The 23,275-nt window shown below is 35.1% G+C and overlaps 1 protein-coding gene across 21 annotated transcripts in view; it reads left to right on the forward strand.

Moving 5' to 3' along the window:
- RIMS2 (regulating synaptic membrane exocytosis 2) overlaps window positions 1-23,275 on the forward strand; it is a 775,594-nt gene that overhangs the window by 228,773 nt on the left and 523,546 nt on the right. For all 21 annotated transcript variants that reach the window (XM_031947102.1, XM_031947076.1, XM_031947077.1 and 18 more), the window contains one exon: window positions 11,695-12,005. In XM_031947102.1, coding sequence (XP_031802962.1) covers window positions 11,695-12,005 — 311 coding nt within the window. The remainder of the gene's footprint in view (window positions 1-11,694; window positions 12,006-23,275) is intronic.

Consider the following 23,275-nt stretch of genomic DNA (forward strand, 5'->3'; position numbering starts at 1 on the left):
ACATTCATATATTTTATAATATCCATATACAGTCATATTATTCAGTCATTCTCCACTTGATGGGCATCCAGTCAGCTTCCAGTTTCTTACCAATACAAAAAGGGCTTCCATAAAATTTTTGGAAATGTGAGTCTCTTTCTCTCCTTTAAGATCTCTTTGGATATAAGCCCAGTAGAAACACTGCTGGGTCAAAGGGTATATACAGTTTGATAGCTTTTTGAACATAATTCCAGATTGCTCTAGAGGAGAAATTTCAGTCAAACAAAATGAATTTACAACCACAAATTCAAATCCTTGATTTCCCAGGACATTAGTCATTCTACTTTAAAATTTAGAGCTTAGAGTCAACAATTAGGTCATTATCAAATGTTTCAAAAGTTTTCAACAGTTCTTTCACCTTCCAAAAACTTTTAATTTATTTTCATTTAATCATTCCCCCAAAACAAATCAATTCATATATTAGCCCTACCTTCTTTTTCCCTGAGGCTCTTTGCTTTTGACTTCAAGGAAAAGATAGGCAAATGGAAGCCATACATCTCTGTCCTCTTGCTTTAGAGCTCATGAGATTCTAAAGATTCAGGATATATCTCCAGAATGATCTTCAGGTGTAAAGAACTGCAGATGTCCTCTGTGAAGAAATGCTATGGAATAAGGTAGTTTTTCTGAAAGCCTATCATCCAGGGGTTCATGCAAATATCTCTGTACAAACAAGATATGTATAAGATAAATGGGAAAAAATCAACCGAGGGAAGTCCCTAGAATTAAGAGGATTTGTGAAGTGCTTTTTGCAGAAGATGGGATTTTAGCTGGAACTTGAAAGCAAGGTAAAAAGGAGGAATGAGATCATTCCAGAACATTGAAAAATTGTGGAGTTGGAAGATGGAGTATCTTGCTTTTTGAACAACAGGGATGATAGTGTCATGTATGTGGAGAAGGGGTAGTAGAATATTATAAAAGTAGGAAAATGGAGGAAGCTGGTTATGAAGAACTTTGAATACCAAATGAGTGATTTAAAAATTTTATGCTGGAGGTAGGGTTTTGGGGTTTATTAAATATGGAATGATGTAGTCACATCTATATTTTAGAACTTTTGCTTGGACAGCTAAGTGGATGATGGACTGGAGTTGGGAAAAAAAAAGCAGAGAGATCAATCAGCAGACCATTACAATATTCCAGTCATGAGAAGATGAGGGACTACTCTGGTAGTCAGAGGAAAGAAAGGGGTACATATGACAGATATTGTAAAGGTAAAGTCAATAGAGCTTCACAACATTATATAATAGGACTGATGTGGGAAAGTGAGGAATTGAGGACAATAATTGATTACAAATCTGGGTGACTGGAAGGATGATGGTCCCTAAAAGTGAAGTTAGAAAGAGTAGGGTTGAGGATGAAAGATTAGTTCATATTCAGAATCATTCCTCAGACCTCATTCTCTGACACACCTTAACAGATAAAGAGTCCCTAACAGAAGCAACTACTCTATATCCAGGACTGGGGAGATAAAACTAATGCTAACAGAAAGAGAGTTTTTTTTTTCAATATTAGAATGAATTGAATTGAGTTGAAAGGATATACCCAGGTTTCAAAAGAATAAGCAGATGCTATGCCTCTGTCGGTGCTCTTTAAAAAAATGTTTTAATTATAGCTTTTTATTGACAAAACATATGCACAAGTAATTTTTCAACATTGTCCCTTGCAAAAACTTCTGTTCTAACTTTTCCCCTCCTTCCCTTCACCCCCTCCCTTAGATGGCAGGTAGTCCCATACATGTTAAAGTATATGTTAAATACAACTTATGTATACATATTTATACAGTTGTCTTGCTACACAAGAAAAATCGGATTTAGAAAGAAGTTAAAAATAACCTGGGAAGAAAAACAAAAATGTAAGCAAACAATAACAGAAAGAGTGTAAATGCTATGTTGTGGTCCATAGTCATTTCCCAGTGTTCTTTCACTGGGTGTAGCTGGTTCTGTTCATTACTGATCAATTGGAACTGATTTGGATCATTTCATTGTTGAAGATAGTCACTTCCATCAGAATTGATTTTCATATAGTATTATTGAAGTATATAATGATCTCCTGGTTCTGCTCATTTCACTTAGCATCACTTCATGTAATATTCTCCAAGCCTCTCTGTATTCATCCTGCTGGTCATTTCTTACGGAACAATAATATTCCATAACATTCATATACCACAATTTACCCAAGCATTTTCCAATTGATGGGCATCCATTCAATTTCCAGTTTCTAGCCACTACAAAAAGGGCTACCACAAACATTTTTGAATATACAGATCCCTTTCCCTTCTTTAATATCTCTTTGGGATGTAAGCCCAGTAGTATGCACAGTTTGACAGCTTTTTGAGTATAGTTCCAAATTGCTCTCCAGAATGGTTGGATCTGTTCACAACTCCACCAACAATATATCAATAACAACAATATTGTCCCAGTTTCCTCACATCCCCTCCAACATTCATCATTATTTTTTCCTGTCATTTTAGCCAATCTGACAGGTGTGTAGTGGTATCTCAGAGTTGTCTTAATTTGCATTTTTCTGATCAATATTGATTTGGAACACCATTTCTATAGGTAGAAATATTTTCAATTTCATCACCTGAAAATTGTCTGTTCATGTCCTTTGACCATTTATCAATTGGACAATGGCGTGATTTCTTATAAATTTGAGTCAATTCTCTATATATTTTTGAAATGAGGCCTTTATCAGAACCTTTAATTGTTAAGAAAGATGTTTTTCTAGTTTATTGCTTCCTTTCTAATCTTGTCTGCATTAGTTTTGTTTGTACAAAAGCTTTTTTAACTTGATGTAATCAAAATTTTATATTTTGTGATCAATAATGATCTCTAGTTCTTCTTTGGTTACAAATTCCTTCTTCCCCCACAGGTCTGAGAGGTAAACTATCCTATGTTCTTCTAATTTAGTTATAATCCCATTCTTTATGCCTAGATCATGAACTCATTTTGATCTTATCTTGGTGTACGGTGTTACATATGGGTTAATGCCTAGTTTCTGCCATACTAATTTCCAATTTTCCCAGCAGTTTTTGTTAAATAATTCATTTTTATTCCAAAGGTTGGGATCTTTGGATTTGTCAAACACTAGAGTACTATAGTTATTGACTATTTTGTCCTTTGAACTTAACCTATTCCATTGATCAACTAATCAATTTCTTAGCCAATATCAAATGGTTTTGGTGACCCCTGCTTTATAATATAGTTTTAGATCACGTAAGCTAGGCCACCTTCATTTGATTTTTTTTTTTTTCATTAGTTCCCTTGAAATTCTTGATCTTTTGTTCTTCCGGATGAATTTTGTTGTTATTTATTCTAGGTCATTAAAATAGTTTCTTGAAAGTCTGGTATAGCACTAAATAAATAGATTAGTTTAGGGAATATTGTCATTATTATATTCACTCGATCTATCCAAGATTGCTTAATATTTTCCCAATTGTTTAGATCTGACTTTATTTGTGTGGAAAGTGTTTTGTAATTTTGCTCTTATAGTTCCTGACTTTCTCTTGGAAGATAGATTCCCAAATATTTTATACTATTGACAGTTATTTTAAATGAAATTTCTCTTTGTATCTCTTGGATTGTGATGTATAAAAATGCTGAGGATTTATGTAGATTTATTTTATATCCTGCAACTTTGCTAAACTTGTGGATTATTTGCTTTTTAATAGAATCTATGGGGTTTTCTAAGTATACCATCATATCATCTGCAAAGATTAATAATTTGGTTTCCTCATTATCTATCCTAATTCCTTTAATCTCTTTTTCATCTCTTACTGCCGAAGTTAATATTTCTAACATAATATTGAATAGTAATGGTGATAGTGAGCAACCTGTTTCACTCCTGATTTTATTGGGAACAATTCCAGTTTCTCACCAGTACATATGATGCTTACTGATGGTTTTAAATAGATGCTACTGACTATTTTAAGGAAAAGTCCATTTATTCCTATACTCTCTAGTGTTTTTAATAGGAATGGGTGTTAGATTTTACCAAATGTTTTTTCTGCATCTATTGAATGATCATATGGTTTTTGTTAATTTGGTTATTGATATAGTCAGTTATGTTAATAGTTTTCCTAATATTGAACCAGCCCTGCATTCCTGGTATAAATCCTACTTGGTCATGGTGTATTATCATGGGGATGATTTTTTGTAATCTTTTTGCTAATATTTCATTTAAGATTTTTGCATCAATGTTCATTAGGGAGATTGGTCTATAATTTTCTTTTTCTGCTTTTGTCCTACCTGGTTTAGATATCAGTACCATGTCTGTGTCATAAAAGGAATTGGGAGGACTCCTTCATTCCCTATTTTTTTCAAATAGTTTATATAGCATTGGAGTTAATTGTTCTTTAAAAGTTGGATAGAATTCACAAGTAAATCCATCTGGACTTGGGGATTTTTCTTAGGGAGTTGATTAATAGCTTATTCTATTTCTTTTTTTTAAATGGGATTATATAACCAATTTACTTCTTCTTCTGTTAATCTGGGCAACCTATATTTTTCAAGGTATTCATCAGTTTCATTTAAGTTATCAAATTTATTGGCATAAAGTTGGGCAAAGTAACACCTAATTATTGATCCAATTTCCTCTTCATTAGTGGAATTAGCAGAATGCAACAGTGAAAAAGTGCAAATGCTTTAGCTATTGAATTTAAGTGATTTAAGATAACATTGGAATATATTTTTAAAGTGAGAGTCATGGATCATCTAGAAAAGAAGGCATTGATTACAAAGAATTCACTTGATTTCATCAACAACAGGTCATGGCAGACTAATCTCAATTTAATTTTTGCCAGGGCTACTAAATTTGGAGGTCAATAGAAGAGAGTGATATGATTTGCTTATATCTTGGTAAAATATTTAGAAAATTCTCAGTTACCATATTATTTGTTTGACAGAATATAAAAAGATAGAATAAATTAGGAATAAAGGTAAAATCTTATCCTTAGGTTCACTTACCCAGTTCTAAGATGGGGAAGACTTGACAAGACAAGTATTTGTCTTTAAAAAAAAGATCTAAAGGGATTAGTGGTTTATAGTAGCAGTCAAAAAAGTTAATGGATTATTGGATTTCATTAAGAGGAAAACTTCCATGAGCACAATTGGATTCTGCCTTGGTCAGAGCCAATCTTGAGTTTGCCTGAGTACCACATTTTAGAGAGGTTACTGACAGGGGAGAGTGTGTCCCCAGAGGAAAAATAAGATTTGTAAGTGTCATGAGTCCGTGCAATGTGAGAATCAGTTGAAGGAACTGGGGTTGTTTAATCTAGAGAAGAGGAGACTTTACAGAGTATGTGACATGACAAATATCCTTAATTATTTGAAATAGTGTTAGTTTAGAGTGACTAGACATTTTGTCTTTAGACAAGGGGCAGGAGGGACAGGGGTAAAAGTTTCAGGCAGGAAGATTTAGGTTTGATGCGAAGAAAAGTTTCTTAACAATTGAAGTTTTCTAAATATGTGATAGACTGCCTCAGAAAGTAAATGGCGACCCCTCACTAGAGGTCTATGAATAAAGGCAAAATGTTTACCTGTTGCAGTTTACAGATCCCTTAGAGATCATTTAGGTTATAACTTTTATTTTATAGATTAGGGAATTGTAGCACACAAAAGGAAAACCTTTCTACAAAAGTAGTCAAGTTAACAAACATTTGTTAAGGGCATATATGTCACACAGTGAGTTGTGCACTGGAAATACAAAGATAGGCAAAACCAATCCCTACCTCCAAGTAGCTCACATTCAAATGGGGAAGAGAACAAATAAACAATTAGGTCCATATATGATCCATACAGAGTAACTTAGAGGTAGTCAGAAGTAGGAGAGTCAGAATTTTAACTTGGGTTCTTTGATGCTCTTTCCATTATATCCACTGAAGTAGAAGTTTTTGTTAGTTTATGGGCTAGACTAAAATACTTTTGGAGGTCTCTTTCAACTCTAAGTATGCCAATATTTATTTATGTTCATTTAAAATGAAGATATTCTCAACCTTGGGGAGACAGCTCAATCAAGTGTAATTATTCAAATGTGAGAATCTTTTAAGAAACAGCAGGGCATGGTAGAGGGAGAAAATGCCTTGTAATCAGGAAAGCCTGGCTTAAAATCCTGCCTCTAATTTACACTGACTACTGGTCGATTTCTCAATGCCCCAGGCAATTCTCTAAGATTTTTGAGTTATCGAACGATCAGCAACTGCATTTGTGAGGCAGTTTCTACCATGAAAGAAAATCTAAATATATATGGGGCAAGAAAAGTGACGAAAGAAGAGAGATAGAGGGAAAGGTGGCGGAGAGACAAAAATGAGATGGGAGGGAAGAGAGGAATAGGGTGAATGGAAGAGAGAAAAGGCACAGAGAAGAGTACAGGCAGGAAGAAAGAAAGAAGATGGAGAGGAGAAAGGAAATTTAAGTAGAAGGAGGGAGAGAGGAGGAAGCAAAAAGGGGAAGACAGAAAGAAAGAAGAGGAGGAAGGAAGAAAGAAGAGAGAAAGAAAAGAGAACATGACATATATTATATCTTTTTGTCTTAATATTTTAATCATGTATTATATTTCATATGCAAATTATATTACTGTCCTACATTTAACAGAATGTGTACCTTGATTTTTTTCTCCTATCAGGCAGGATGAATTTGTCTTGCTTTAAATTTTGTAATTTCACTTGTGCCTACTATTGTCTTTATATAGCTATTTAGTTGGCAGAGAGTGCATATTCTAGCTCCATAAATCTTTTCTCTGTATATAAAGCTGATTGGATTTTCTGATGCTCAGACTACAGGTTCCTAAACATTTTTAAATCTCTAAGTCTCACTGTTTCTCCCTTTTTTGAACTCCAGTAGCACTTACACTCTAGACATATTTAGTGTTCTTTGTATGCAATAAGTATTATTATTAATCTTTAATGTATACAGTTTTTTCTCCTCTGGAACTAAAAAAAAAAGTGCTCTTTTTCAATAGGAATAGATTCTTCTATATCTTTTCATGTTCCCAAGGCCTGGCATTGTCTTGCATGTAATGAGTACATAATAAATTTTTTATGGTTGTTGATGATAAGAAACAAATCTAATTGGCCCTGATTATGGAATTCTATAAGCAAACTTATTCTTAAGCCATTTAAAATCATAATCTTAATAGTGTATATTATGGGACAGGAAGGTAGCTCTTTGGTTCTAATAAAGTCATTTTGGACTTTTGTTACATTATGAGAAATATTAGAGGCAACATGGTGCAAAGCATAGAGATTCAACCCTAGATTTAGGAAGATTCAGAATTAGGCTTCAAGCTACATCTCTGATGCATACTCATTACTAGTGGAGGCAAGTCCCTTAAGTTTTAAGTACACCAGACATCTTTTTAAAGATTAAGTTACAGAACAGTTACTGATCTTTATTAGGAGAGAAAATTTCCTTATCAGGCATTCCCTACATTAATTAAATCATAAATATGGTTCAAAAAATTCTAGACAAATAACTTTATCCTCTTTTACGATCATAAGTAGCACCTTTAGCCATGCAAATTCCTTACCATTAGCAGAAGAATAATCCAAAATGTGTTCATTACTAATTGCACTATCTTTATCTAGGAAGTTATAAGTATACATACAATATTATTTATTTTTTATTTTACTTTCTCCAGAACTAATGGCTTTAAGTTTACTCATAACAAAATAAGTTATTAATTATTAAGTTATTTCTGAGAGAGGAGAGTGGAAAACAAAAAAGGTAAAGGAGAAAATGAAGGCAAATTTTACAGGACTTCTCCCTTACTCCCCCAATATATGTGGTATTAATTAATAGATGTTATCAGAAGAAAGAAAAAAGCAAGTGACAGTGATTGATTTAAATATCTGTCTTCCAGTTTGCACATTTTACTTCAGTTGTTTGGGGATAAAGACTGTTATTCCATGATAGATACATGTTCTTTAAAATAGATATGTGTCATTCCAAAATAGCTATATAGTAATTTCATGCAAATTTATGTCAACTTCATGAGATTCAATTTTTCCGTGACCAAGTAATATTTACATATATTGACTACTGTTGATTTCATCAGTGTGAATACTTCTTCCATCAAGGCAAATTGCTTCTTCCACCAGTTAATAATTATTGCAATCTAGGTTCAATTGATGGCCAACATTTTGGCAAGGTTAGTTCTTAGTTGACAGACATACAGTCTGCTACTTAGCTGGGTTGGCCCTTGGGTTGACAGACATATAGAAATGACCAACCCGCCAGTGGAAATTTTTTGAAATTGAGAGGACCTGCCCAGAACTTGGATTTCTGCAGAATTCATGGTCACTTTCATGCTATGAAGAAGAATCAGCATGGGTACTGAATGGGAGAACTAGAATTATTTGTTTAAGAGTGAAAGGCAAAAGCCAGAAAAATATGCTTTTCTAACTTTAAAGTAAGTGCAGTCTAACTGAATCTAGAGAAATGTGAGGTAGAAAAGAGCACTAGGCTAATATTATTTAGAAGAAAACTACTCAAGGTTAGTCACAACTTTCTCTTTAACTAGATTGTGATCTCAGGCAAATCACTGAATGTATCTGGGTCTTATTTGTTCACTTACAAAAAGCAATAGTTGGACTGACTTTTATACAGTCCTTTCCAATCTAAGCCAGACTGTTCTAGGTCATATTCTTTCTCTAATGCATTTTTAGGTTTGAGACACCTGCAATACCAACTTTTGGCACAAGGTGGTGGACAAAGGCTGAAGTTTGAGTCTGAAATATGATGCTTTTGTCAACACGTTGGTGGATTATATGGATTTCATTTAGTCCTGATTTGAACTAACCCTGGAAAAAGAAAATTAAGCCACAAGACAACAATTCATTTTCTTTTCTTTAGGGAAGCTGGTATTTGTATGCTAGAAATAATTCTTCTAAGAATTAAATCCACTTATGTATTGGTATAATTGCTCTCCCAAATCCTTTTGGAAGAAGTCAGGCTATAAATCATAAATAAATAGATCCTGGCATAATTGTACTACATACTTTACTGTATTTTATTTCAGTTCATGATGGATTCAGATAAATTAAATTTAACAAGTTTTTATTAAGTCTACAATGATAGACACTATAGAATACACAAAGAATAAGATTAATACCCTTGAATATTTTAAGTATTTAAAATCAAAACAACAGAAAACAATATGTGAATAAATGCCAGCTATGTGGGATGAAATGAAAATGAATTCGGATTTTTGCAGTGTGGAAAATTTGGGGATAGATTTATTAAGGAGGCTTCAAAAAGGAGACTGGTTTGAGCTGGACCTGGAAGAAAGATATAATTCAAATAGAGAGAGAGAAATTATAAGGTTTAACATTGGTTTAGTAACATTGATTTGACTCTAAAATTACATTTTAGAACGTTGACTTTTTACAAAATTTCAGAAATCAGAAGCTTTTGATTAAAGTCTTCTAATAGGGAGAACATTCCTATTCATTTCATTCATTCCATTTTTGGAAAACTAATTGTTAAGAAATTCTAATGATATTGAGGCTAAATTTATCTCTTTGTAACTGCTACCCATCATTCCTCTTTCTTGCTGGGTCCACACGAATCTAAACCTTTTTCCGCATGACAATTTCTCAGGTCCTTGGATGCTCACTGTCTTGTCTCTTCACCCTCAAAAGAAAAATAAACCCTTTCCATATTAAATATTGGTTTTATTCTACTGATCCTCATATGACATGAATTCAAAGGCCTACTGTCAAGAACTCCAACAGCTTTTTGAACATGCAGGCACATAACCTATTCCTCATTCTCTTAACCCCCTATATCCAATCTGTTTCCAAATTTAATTGATTCTACCTTCATAGCACTCTTTTTGGTATCTACTCCCCTCTCTGCTCTGACACTCCTACCATCATAGATGAGGTCCTTAGCTCTTCATACTTGAATGATTGCAGTGGCCTACTGGTTGGTCTTTCTACCATGGGTTTCTCCCCATTTCAGTATGTCTTCTACTCAGACTTTCATTTTGATCTTCCTAAAGCACACTTCCCTATTCAACAAATTCTTTTTTTTTTATTTTAAATTTTTTATTAAAGCTTTTTATTTATAAAACACATGCATGGATAATTTTTCAACATTCACCCTTGCAAAATCTTGTGTTCCAAATTTCCCCTTCCTTCTCCCTGACACCCTCTCCTAGATAGCAGTTAATCTAATGTATGTTAAGTATATTAAAATATATGTTAAATCCAATATAAGTATACATATATATTTATAGTTATCTTGCCACACAAGAAAAATTGGATCTAGAAGGAGAAAAACTGAGAAAACAAAATGCAAGCAAACAATAACAGAAAGAATGAAAATGCTATGTTGTGATCCACATTCAATTCCCACAGTCCTCTCTCTGGGTGTAGAGGGCTCTCTTCATCCCAAGATTATTGGAACTGGTTTTCCTATTCAACAAATTCTATGGATTCTCTTACAGCTCCAGAATAAAATATAAAAATTCCCTGTGGACTTATAAAACCCTTTGTAATCTGTCCCCTTTCTACTTTGCAGTCTTCTTACACCTTAATCTCTTCTATTCATTGATGTTATTCCTTCTGTTCCTTACACATGAAACTCCCCTTATGTTGAGCTTGTGGGCCACTAAATCACCCAGGTTTTTAAATAGTAAATTCCTTTCTAACCACACCTCTTTCATCTTATACTAATGTAGTTCATTTTTTAATTCAAGAAGACTACATTTCTCCCTATTAAATTTCATCATGTTATATTCATTCCACTAGTCTAGCCTCTCAAGATCTTTGAAAAGCCTACTTTTCTGTCATCTATGATGCCAGTATCTTTTTCAACTTTTCAAAATCTTAGATTTAGAGTTAGGTAGAATCTTTAAGGTTGTCTAGTCCAATCTCTTTTCTTTTGCAAATGAAGAAACTGAGACCCAGAAAGGTTATATGGCTTGGAGCAGGTTCTGTGGGTAATAAGTGGGAGGCCAAGGATGGGTACCAAGGTTGTCTGACTCCAAATCTGACATCTTTTCTTTTATACCAAACATAGCCATCAAGAAATATTCATTAAGCATAATATGTCTATTACTATTGTAAGGATTGTGGGACATTTACAAAAAGTACGAACTTATATTCCCTGACCTCAAAAAAACTTATAACTCAGTTGAGGAGATAAAGCCAATAGCCAAAATAGCAATGAAGATGGTAGATCAAATAAAATTCTTCATTACATAATCGTTAAAAGCTTTCCTTGAATTGCAAAGTTTTTTTTGTTTTGTTTTGTTTTTTTTATTGTTATTGTTAATAAAAAGAAAGAAAGCTAAAGGGAAATATCTTTATATTTTTGTTCTACCTTTATGGTAGCTCCATATTGTCATCTTTAAAATCATAAAAGCTATGTAAGCTAATCCTGACTCTAACTCTAACCCCTGCCCAGTTGTCTGTAGAACTGAAGACATCTTAGAGGTGATCAGGTCCTACCTCATTATATAGATCTAAAATGTAAATATAGTAGAATGTAAGCTTTTAAAGCTTAGATATTATTTTGATTTTGTCTTTATACCTTCAGGGCATGTATTAAGTGCTTAATAAATGATTATTGAATTTAAATTAAAGCACACTACATCTTTTTTTTTTTTCTTCTTTTTTTTTTTTTTTTTTTTTTTTGTGTGTGTGTATGTGTACAGGTTATGTGGGTATGTAACCTGTGCCGAAAACAACAAGAAATCCTCACTAAATCAGGAGCTTGGTTCTATAATAGTGGCTCGAATACACCCCAGCACCCTGACCAACAGGCTCTCCGAGGGATGCGGAATGAAGAGGCTCCTCAGGAGAAGAAAGCAAAGCTACATGAACAGGCTCAGTACCAGGGCACTTCAGGGGACCTGCCTGCCCCTTCAATAGACAAAAGCCGACCTCATGGGCTTATGAGGCAGGACTCAATTAAAAACGGGTCAGGAATGAAGCACCCCATTTCAAGTGACACCACTTCAGACAGGTAATGCTATCTGCCTATTTTTTCTTTGTATGAAAGAATTTATGTTTTGATTGTCAAGAGGAAGTTATTTGTAGAACTTCATAATTTAATCATTATAGTGGAGGAAAAGACAGACTTGCACTGTCATTTACTATTTGTATTACTGGAATCAAATCATTTAACCATTTTAGGCCTTTCTTGCCTCATATGGTTTGGACCTCGCCAGTATGGGGATTTGCTTTGCTTGATTATACATATTTGGAATAAAAGTTTATTTTTTTTCTTTTTATCCAATAAGGAGACAGTAGGTAAAATGAAAAAAAATATAAATACTTGTAAAATAAAGAGAAAAAACATTAAAAGTTAAAAGAAAAAAGTAGAAAGAAAATGAAGAGCTAGATTAGATGACATCCAAGGTCCTTTTCAGTTCTAAATCTTTGGTTTTATAATCCCATGACAAAATAAGGTAGCTTTCCAGAAATGGCTATTTCTGAAATGGCTATTTCAAAGTACACTATTTTTGCTTAGTCTCCAACATTTCAATTCAGTTAGACATGGTCATACTTCATATTAAAGGATGATGAGATTGATTGAAATCATTAGTAGATATAATTCAGAGAGGGAGGAAACTTAGGCTGAATATTTTAGTGGAGTGTCTGGTCACTGTGATTCAATAGGAAGAAATGACTTAAGGAAATTTTCCTTCCACTAGCCAGTAGCTATATTTATAGTCCAGAATGAATATTTTCTGAAGGCAATGTGCTGACTAAATCATCCTCTCAAGAGCACTTCATTCTTCCTCATTACATTTTTCAACAAATTTGACATTTATGCGCTTAATAAATTATATTTGGTGATGTTGACTTATTCCTTATAGGCTAGAACAGAGAAAGTATGATGCAGTAAAAAGAGGGCTGAATTTGGAGTCAGATAATGGGTTCAGAATCCCAGAATTAAATGCTACTTGATATCTGTGGATCTTTGGGAAAGTCCACAATCAAAAAATTGAGAATAATAATAATTTAAAATAATACAAAAGAGGAAAGCCAAGGCAGGCAACCAGATGAATGGAAGGGGATAGTGTAGTTCTTTAAAAGTATCCTCAAAGGGCAGTTAGATGGTACAGTGAATAGAGCCTCGACCCTGGAGTAAGAAGAACTTGAATTCAAATCCAACCTCAGATATTTGACACTTCGTAGTTGTGTGATCTTGGGCACGAATTTTGCCTTGCAAAACTCCCATGCCTTGCAAAAACAAATAGACAAAAATGGTGGAGCTTTGTTGCTATTTGTGTGTTTGTTTTATTATAGAAATTAGGAGATTCTATGAAGAGACAGAACTGGGACTAGAGGGAAGGCAGAGTTACTTGTTTCTTATAATATTTTTTTTTCTCTGTGACAAAAAAGAATAGTATAGTGAATGGAGAGTAAGAATATCACTTGATGCACACTAGCCATGTGATTGAGTAAATCATCTAACTTTTAGTGCTCTAGGCGATTCTCTAGACTATATAAAGCAGATGCTGATCTGCATTGGACTAGGGAGTTTCTTCTTTTGGGAATTCCCTATAACACTCAAATTACAAGTCTGTCCTCTGTCCTTTTTTATGCCAAGGAGAATGATGATCTTTTTACTGTAACTGACCATACACACTAAAAGAATTGATACCAAAGTTAAGAGATAGCCTAGCAGCTCTTCATAAATTCAAGTCATCTAGGCCAGATGAATTAGATCCTTATGACCTGAAAGAACTAATTGATACAATTGTTAACCCATTATAAGTGATTTTTGAAAAATTATGGAAAATGGAAGAGATAACATAGGATAGAAAAAAAGATAAATTTCTCAGTTTTCAGAAAAGGGAAGAGAACCGAGTCTGGAGTGGGAAACGACTTCAATTTGTGGGAAAATTCTAGAAAGGATATATTAAGAAATGATTTGGTGACTTCCTGGAAAAGGAAGTTGTAATTATGAAGAACCAATATGACATTTTCAAAGATAGATCATGCCAGACAAATTATTTCCTTTTTTGACAGTTATTAAACTAATAGATCAGGGAAATGCCCTAGATACAGTTAACCTAAATTTAAGGAATAGCTAAAGAGAAATGAAGTAGATAATAATACAGTTAGGTGAATTCAGAACTGTTTGAATGATTGGACTCAAAGAGAAGTTATTCATGATTTGAGGTTAACTTGGCAAGAAATCTCCAATGAAATGCCTCTGGGATCTGTGTGGAGCCCCTTGTTATTTAACATTTCTGTCAATGACTTCTACTAAGCCATAGTGAGTATCTATCAAATTTACAGGTGATAAAGTTGGAAGCTGTAAACAAATTTTTACCACTTTGCCCAGTCATAAGATTTGGTTTTAAAAGTCAGCATCACAAGTACAAAATATAAGATAGATAGAAGTTTGTCTGAAAAAAATAATCAGGAAGTTTTAATGAGTTAATAGCATGATATGATTAAAAAACATCTGATAAAACATTAATGTATAAGAGAGACATAATTTCTAGGAGTTGGGAGATGAAATTCATTACTTGAATTAAGACAATAGAGCCTGTTTCTTTTTTGTATCCCAGTCCTAGAACAGTGTGTGGTATATAGTAGGGGTTAAATAAGTGCTAGAGGAATTGAAATGAAAGTTAATTTATTTCATCCCTACTAGTGAAATACACAGTGCTTACTATTGCCGAATTAGTCATTCTAAGAGTTAATTACTATGTGAGTCAGCACAGGCCAATCACTTAACCTATTCTGCTCCATAGTTTTTTATATATAAAATGGAAATGATAACAATCGTCAGTAAACATTTATTCAGTGCCTATTCTATGCCAAGCATGGGGGATAGAAAAAGATGTATAAAGACAATTCCTGCCCTCAAGGAGTTTGTAATCCAATGGGGGAGAGAGCTTGTGAACAAATATATACAAAGCAAGTTATATATAGGATAAATAAGAAACAATCAACAGGGGGAAGGACTAGAATTAAGGGATGTTGGGAAAGGCTTTCTGTAAAAGGAAGGATTTTTGTTGATCTTTAAAGATAGCCAGGAAAGTTATTTGGCAGAGTCTAAGAGGGAGAACATAAATGTCTGGCGCCAAGAGATGTAATATCTTGTCCATAGTCAGAAGGCCAGTGATATTGGTTGGAAGTGTTAGGGAGTAAGTTTAAAAAGACTGAGAGATAGTAGAATACTAGCTTACGAAGAGCATTGGATGTGAAAGAATATTTTGTTTTTGAGACTTGAGATGATAGGAGTATGATAATCAATAAACTGTAATTTTTGAATAAGGGATGGCTTAGTCAGATTTGTGCTTTATGAAACTTGCTTTGGTAGCTAAACAGAGGGTGCATTGCAAAGGGGAGATACTTGAGGCAGATAGACTCATTAACAGGTAATTTCAGGGGTACTAGAGTAGTTAATCAAGAAGGAGTATCTAATAGTTGTTGCAGAGATAAAATCAATAAGCCTTGGCAACAGCTTAGATGTTGGGAAGGGGTGAGAGATAGGGAGAAATTGAGGGTAACTTTTTGGTTGCCAGCCTGATGGACTAGACCAATGATTTTGTCTAGTAGAGTAACAGGAGAGGTAGAAGGTTGGCTTTTTTGTTTGTTTGTTTGTTTTTTTTTTTGTTGTTGTTATTTGTTTCTTGGTGGGGGAAGTAATGACTTCTGCTTTGAAGTCTTTCTCTTTTGAAATCTTTGTTTTTAGCTAAAGATAGCTAACTGGACATTTAGGCTGAAATATCTGAAAGTTTGTTGAAAATGTAAGGCGATAGGTTGTAATGCTGGAGAAACTGAGGCAAGATAGAGATTAGAGAGTTTTTAATATTTTATTTGGATTTCTGAGAGGGAGAGATTATGCTAGGAGCATGTTGCCCCCAGGGCTGATGTCCAAAGCATCTAGCAGCTAATGTGCGCTTCCCATGAAGTACATATACACATGGCTCAGCTACAGGGGTAGATGGAGGCAGGGGCGGAGTCAGAGTACTGAGAGTGGGAACAGATTATCAATCCAGTTCTGACAGGGTGAGGGAAGGCACTGGATATTCTGATAAATTGGGATAAAGAAGAACAATGGCAGAATGGGGTATAGGACCATAAATTCTTGGTGATTTAGAAGGAGTTAGGAGCCAAGAAGTCTGAACTCCCCATTATCTTGAGTTTACAGATTGACTATTTATAACCTTAGAGAAAGTAGCTCTGAGTTATATCTGTTTTTAATGAACTGGAGGGGAGGTTTGCAACTAAGGGGATTGAGGCAGGACAGTTCAGGGAAACTGAGGCAGGACAGTTTAGGGAAACTGAGGCAGAACAATAAAAGGAAACTGTGGCACAACAAGGTCAGCAGAGAAATTGGGCAGAATAAGTAGATTTGAGAATCATCAGCATAGAAGTGACATTTTAATCTATGGGAGTTGATAAGATAGCCAAGTGAAGTACTATAGAGAAAGAAGAGAAAGTGAAGGTTAGAGCACTGAGGGATACTTGTGGGTAGAGGATGTGATCTGGACAAGCAAGGAAATCTGTGAAGGATGGGTTAGATTGATAGGAGGAGAACCAGGAGATAATACTGTCCTGGAATCCTAACGAGAAGAGATTATTGGAGAGGAGGGAGCCAGCATCAAAAGCCTTAAGGAGATATACAGGAATGAAAACTGAGAAAAGGCCTTTTAATTTTTTTTTTTTTTTGGTGGCTCATTTTATTTATTTATTTATTTTTTATAATAGCTTTTTATTTATAAGATATATGCGTGGGTAATTTTTCAGAATTGACAATTGCAAAACATTTTGTTCCAGTTTTTCCCTTCCTTTTCCCCATTCCCTCCCCCAGATGACAGGTAGACCAATACATGTTAAATATGTTAAAGTATATGTTAAATACAATACAGGTCCATACAGTTGTTTTGCTGCACAAGACTTTCAAATAGTGTACTATTAGCCTGTGAAGGAAATCAAAAATGCAGGTGGACAAAAACAGGGATTGGGGATTCTATGTAGTGGTTCACATTCATTTCCCAGAGTTCTTTCTCTAGGTGTAGCTGATTCTATTTATTACTGCACTATTGGAACTGATTTGTTTCATCTCATTTTTAAAGAGGGCCACGCCCATCAGAATTGATCATCATATAGTATTGTTGTTGAAGTATATAATGAGCTCTTGGTCCTGCTCATTTCACTCAGCATCAGTTCATATAAGTCTCTCCAGGCCTTTCTGAAATCATCCTGCTGGTCATTTCTTACAGAAAGGCCTTTTAATTTGTTAACTAAAAATCATTGGTAACTTTGGAGAGAGCAGTTTTTGATAATGTTGGAAGTTGGGTTGTAAGGGGTTAACAAGAGAGTGAGAAGAAAAAAAATGAAGGCACTTATTGATGACCTTTTTGAGTTTACTTACAAAGAGTAGAAGATATACAGGATGGTAGTCAGCAAGGATAGAAAGAACAAGGGAGGTTTTTTTCAGGATGGGGGAATATATGGGCATGTTTAGAGACATGAGAAAAGGAGCCACTAAACAGAAAGAGATTAGAAATAAGTAACAGAGTGGGATAATAGAAGGGCAGGTTGGAATATGTTCACTTAAACAGGTTGAGAGTCTAACCTTGGTAAGGAATAAAGCCTATCTCATGTGAGACAGGAATAAATGATGAAGTAGGGCAGAAGGCATCTAAGTGATAGGGAATGGAGAAAAAGGGAAAAGAGGGAACTCATGGTAAATAGCCTAATTTTTTCCTATAAAATCACTCAACTGAGGGAGTGTGGAGGAGCCATGAGAAGCCAAAACATACATGAAAATATTTGGAAAAGCTTTTTTAGAGAGAGAGAGAGTTGACAAGAGAGATATAATTGGATTGCCCAGCAGCAATGAGGACCCAATTGAAGTTGTGAAACAAACTTGTAATGAACCCAGTCAGAATAGTTTCAGGATTTTTTTTCACCTTCATTCGGCAGCACAGTAGTAGCAAAGGTGGTAAATGAGGTGTGATCCAAGGCTAAGGCTTGTCATGACATAATCAATGACATAATAAAGAGAGTTTGGGATTAAAGATAGAGAACGTGTAGTTGAATTGGCTCACAAAGGGGTTTAAAGTGGGGGAAAAGAGGAAAGAGTAGATAATTGAGGGGTCTTGGGATTAAAGGTTATATATAGTAGAAGGTGAAAAACCAATAGATTATGGTCAGATAAGAGATTTCAGAATTCTTAAACATAAAGTGCTCTATTTGCTGGTGATGGCAAGATCAAGGTTATGAACATCTTTGTGTATGTCTGAGGTGGAGGGAAGAAGTAGATTCCCCTAACAACTTTTCTCTTCCTTCTGACTCAAAGACAAGCACAAGTCAAAGGCTGAGTTTGGTCCTCTTGGCATTGATTATTCTCCTTATCCCTTTTGGGAGATTGAGTTGGTATCAGGAGGTAGCAGTTGCCTTGTGCTGAGACAGATGAAAGTCATTGTCTTGGGGATAAAGGATGATAGAGGTAAAAGAAATATTCTCAGCTTGGCCTCTTGCTGCCTTCTTTGAGGCATAACTTTATGCCCAGCAAGAGATAGAAGGCACAAAGCATACCAGTACTCACAGGATACATTTATTACCTATTTCATAAAGTTGTTTTTAGACTCTAAAGAGATTATGTAAAATATTTTATAAATATCAGACACATCACAAGTTAAGATAGATTAATGAAAGTTTAGTAAAATTCCTGAATGACAAACTTTTAGTTGAATATAAAGGAGAAATAAGGACTATGAACAAGGAAGTTTTGGTATGTCTATCCCTAACCCTTGAGAATATCATTAAAGAGAATGCCCATGCTCACCTTTGGAACTATCTTTAGCACCTCTGCCAGAGACAGAATATTGAGTTGGGTAGAATATAAGTTTGACCTAGTATAGCACTTCTTATATCCTTAGGGAAGTGATGTAAGGTAATTAATTTTTTCTTCTCCTATTTTACCCAGGAGTTCAGGTTGCTATTTCTAACAGGCTTTAGCCTTTGGTGAGTCAAAGTATTCCTTAATTATATTTACTCATTCTGAGCTGCACTGAGCTAAGTCCAACAGCTGATCTTATTGCTAAGACCTCCTGGGTACACATCTGAACAAGGAAGATGGTAGAATTTTTTTTTGCATTTTTGTTAATTATGTCTGGAAAATGGGATTGGGCATCAATTGTTGTACAATAGTCATATTAGGAAAAGTATTTCTTTTCTCTTCAGGAGTAATTAAATTATCTCACCAGAAGCAAAATGGGGCACTTGTTCTATTATCCTTTAATACACATGGCTGAGAAAACCCATTAAGCAGGTATCTGTGACCAGTAATGAACCCTTCAATTTTCCTTCCCTAGATGGTAGTTGATTCTCTTAGTGTTGTGGAAATTTCCCTTTATTTTGTCTATTTATTTCTAACATCCATAACAATTATTAGGCCAGTTTTTTTTTAATTCTCTTGGAGAGTTGCATGCAACTCCAAGATACAGCATGTAATAATTAAAAGATTGTTAGATTGGGAGAAAAGATTAGGATATATTAGTTGTTTTTACCACTTAAAAGCTATATGACTGGGAAAATTATTTCCATTTTCTGTTCCTCATTTTCTTCATCTGTAAAACGAAGAGGTTGGACTACTGAGCTCCAGGTATTCTAGGCCTCAGTTTATGATCCTAAGGGCCCAAAGATATCTGAATTAGTCAATGGGATATTGATTACAAATTAATAAGTTTACATATAATTAGTCTGAGCTTTTGGATTTGGAACCTTTCCCAGTTTTATTGGGAAGTTTATGGGTGAGTTATGAAATTTTAAATCATTTTCCTTCAGTTCAGTTCAGTTTGGTTTAGTATGCCCCTAACAATATGCTGGGCATTGTGGAAAATACAGAAGAAATATATAACATGGTTTCTTCCTTTAAGGGTCTTGTATTCATTTCCTGGTTAAAAGGGCCAAGACACTAAGATAATAATAGCTTTAAAGATGGAGGGACCTATCAAGCTGATTCCCTCATTTTGCAAATAAGGGAACTGAGGCATAGAGAGTTTAAGTGACTTACCTAGTGTCACATACCGAGTAAATATCTAAGTTGGATTTGTATCCATATTTTCCTGATTTCAGGACCAGGAATACACGGTCTATTATGCTGCTCTCTCTCTTTCTCTGTGTCTCTCTCTGTCTCTGTGTCTTTTTGTATCACTATCTCCCACTCAGAGAAAATTTTCTACTCCTTAGATTACAACAGGGATATATCAGAACAAGTCAAAAAGACTTCAGACAAAAACTATACATTCCTTGACCCTGGTTTCACTAAAGGAAGCCAGAATCCCTGTATCTTGGTAAGCTGAGTTTAGAGGTGTTAAAAGAAAGGGCTAAGAATTCCTAAAGATCATGTTAGAAAAAAAGAGTTTAGGGATATAAGGACAAAATCAAGAAGCAAAGATTCTGAGACAAAGGAGATAGCAAAAATGTATACCTGAACAGACATATCTCCTTCATTGCCTCTCAAGTTTCATTGAAATCTCTCTTGAAAGACCTCCAGTAAAGATTCTTTACTTTTATTCATTCATTCTACAGGAATTCATTAAATGCCTATTAAGTGCAAAATATTTGGGATAGAAAGACAAAAATGCCATAGAGCTTGACCTCAGGAATCTTACTTTTTATTGACTGTGTGTATTTCTAGGTTGTATGTGTACAGGATATATAAGTAAATAAATATATTCAAAATGAAAACAAAGTGATTTCAGGGAAGGGTTCAGAACCCTGAAAAACTGGGGGCAGCAGGAAAGGTAGCATGTAGGATGGCATGTGATTTGATTCTCAAAGGATCTTCATTATTCCAAGTTGTGGAGGTGAGAAGGGAGCATCCCAGGTGTAAGTCGAGGCTTTGAAGCAGCAGAGTACCCTGACTAGGGATCAGCTAGCAAACAGATTTGCCTGGAGTGTGCATTGTATAAAAAACTTTTTCTTTCCTCTGGGATCAAAATCCTAAATGCTTTCTTCCTATCTATCTACAGTAACGTAATTAGCACCTATGTTTTGTTGTTGTCAGTTATTCTGTTGTGTACATCATTTTGTGACCTCCCTAGACCATCACATGCCAATGTTTTCCATGAGGTTTTCTTGGCAAAGATACTGGAATGGTTTACAATTTCCTTCTCCAATGGATTAAGGCAAACAGGGTTAAGTGTCTTGCCTACGGTTACACAGCTGGTAGATGTCTGAGACCAGATTTTAACTCAGGAAGATGAGTCTTCCTGACTTCATGCTGAGGACTCTATCCACTCCATGTTTTACCCTACTTGAATTTAATTACTAGATTCCATTTCTGTGGACTGAATTCATCCTTCCTTCCTTATGCTGAATAATGCCAGGATAAAAGTATAATCTAGAGAACCTTTAGCTCCTCTCAGTCCTTTACATGTTACATTCAGTGGGATTTTGGTGTCATTGCTAATAACGATAACAATAATAGCTAGCTTTCATATAGTATTTGAACATTTGCAAAGCATTTTACATACGTTCTCAGACTTAATCCTCAAAACAATAATGACTATCTTATTATTCTCTTTTATTTCTATCTAAGCTAGCATGTTCCATTTGGGCTGATTGCAATGTTTACTCTAGCTAAGGAGATAGAATTGTTCATTTGTGTCAGGAGCAGTCATTTTCTTCAACTCTCTGGTATTAGTTCTCTCTGGTATCTGTTCAACCAGCTCATTCAGTTGGGGTATTGGCGGTGTTTTTAACCAGCCAATTAAGCTTATGGGCATTGAATGAGGTTCCACTCCTATTCTGGTGTGGGTGTTAATTTTGTGAGGAAGAGTTAGGTGCTCAGTTGGCTAGAAGTGTGTTTGGTGGTGGGGTGGGAGAGTGCTGCCTCAGCTAGAGATTCTAGGGCATGATGTTCTTTAGTTAATTTTTCCTGCCTCTTCTTTCCCTTACTTCCCTCCTTCTCTGCTCTCTTCTCTTCCCTCCCCCCCCCCTCACCCTACCCCCACCCACAGCTGATGCTTGTCTTGCTCTTTTACTCTGGCTTACTTTGCTCTAAAGTCTGGAGAGCTACCTTGTTTTAAGTTGGCCTTTCTATAGGCCAATTGCCTGTCATCAGAGGAGACTTTACTTGCTTTCTCAGCCCTCTGTGGTATGCCTAACCGACCATTACAATTCCTCTCTTCTAATAATACCCTGGACAATTGTAGCATCCCTGCTTTCACAGTCACAGAATTTCAGAATTGGAAGGAATCTCAAAGGTCATCTAGTCTGTCTTGGACCTTGGTAAAAAAGTCCCCCAGCAGCATCCCTGATAAATGGTTATGCAGCCTCCCTTTGCAAAACTTCAGTGAGATGGGGACTCCACTTCCCCCAGAAGTAGTTCATTCGTGACCATTCTTATTTTCAGCAAGCTTTCCTTTCTAATGAGCCCAAATCTGCCTCCATAACTTCTATCATTTGTTCCCAGTTTTGCTCTTCAAATATCTGAGGACAGTTAAAACATTTTTAATACAATTCATTTCACCAACCATACATTAAACATTATTTGCCAGGTACTGGTTTGACCCCAGTGATAGACAAACAAGTCAAACCTTACCCAGAGGGAGTTTATATTGTACCGAAGTGTATATAATATATACACAGATAAGTAAAGCAAACCTTCTTTTCTAGGGTAAATTATCCCAGTTCCTTCAAATGATAGCATTGTCTGCTTTGCTTAGGATTACAAGGAGACAGCCTGGTACAGTGGAGAGCATGTGCTGGAGACAATCAGGGGTTTGCTTTATGGTTCTGACAGCATGTGATCCCAGAGAAGTCACTTTACTTCTATGTGCCTCAGTTTTCTTGTCTACAAAATGGGAATAATGATATTTAACTGTCTACCTTACAATATTGTTATGAGGAAGACACTTTATAAACTTTAAAGCATTATACAATTGGGAATTATTATTATTATCCTGGTTGCCTTCCTCTGACTACATATAGAATGTCTATATATTCCTAAAATATAGTGCCAATAATTATAAAAAATACTCTAGAAATGTTCTGACTAGGTTGAAGCAAAAAGGAATGATTGCCCCTTTATAGCCATAAAGACTGTCTTAATGTTGCAGAGTATTTGGGTTTTGGCTATGACGTTCCTCTGTTAATTCATATTGACCTTATAACCCCGATAAAAATTTCTTTTTAGCCTTTCTTCTTGAACCTGAAGAGAGGTGCCAAGTTGTATGTTTGCCCTTTCTCCTCTGTGGAGGGAGACTGACTTGTACTTTATGCATATGTAGCTGTTACTTGGTTCTT

Source organism: Sarcophilus harrisii, chromosome 1 (genome assembly GCF_902635505.1).
Source record: "Sarcophilus harrisii chromosome 1, mSarHar1.11, whole genome shotgun sequence".
Taxonomy (NCBI): Eukaryota; Metazoa; Chordata; class Mammalia; order Dasyuromorphia; family Dasyuridae; genus Sarcophilus; species Sarcophilus harrisii.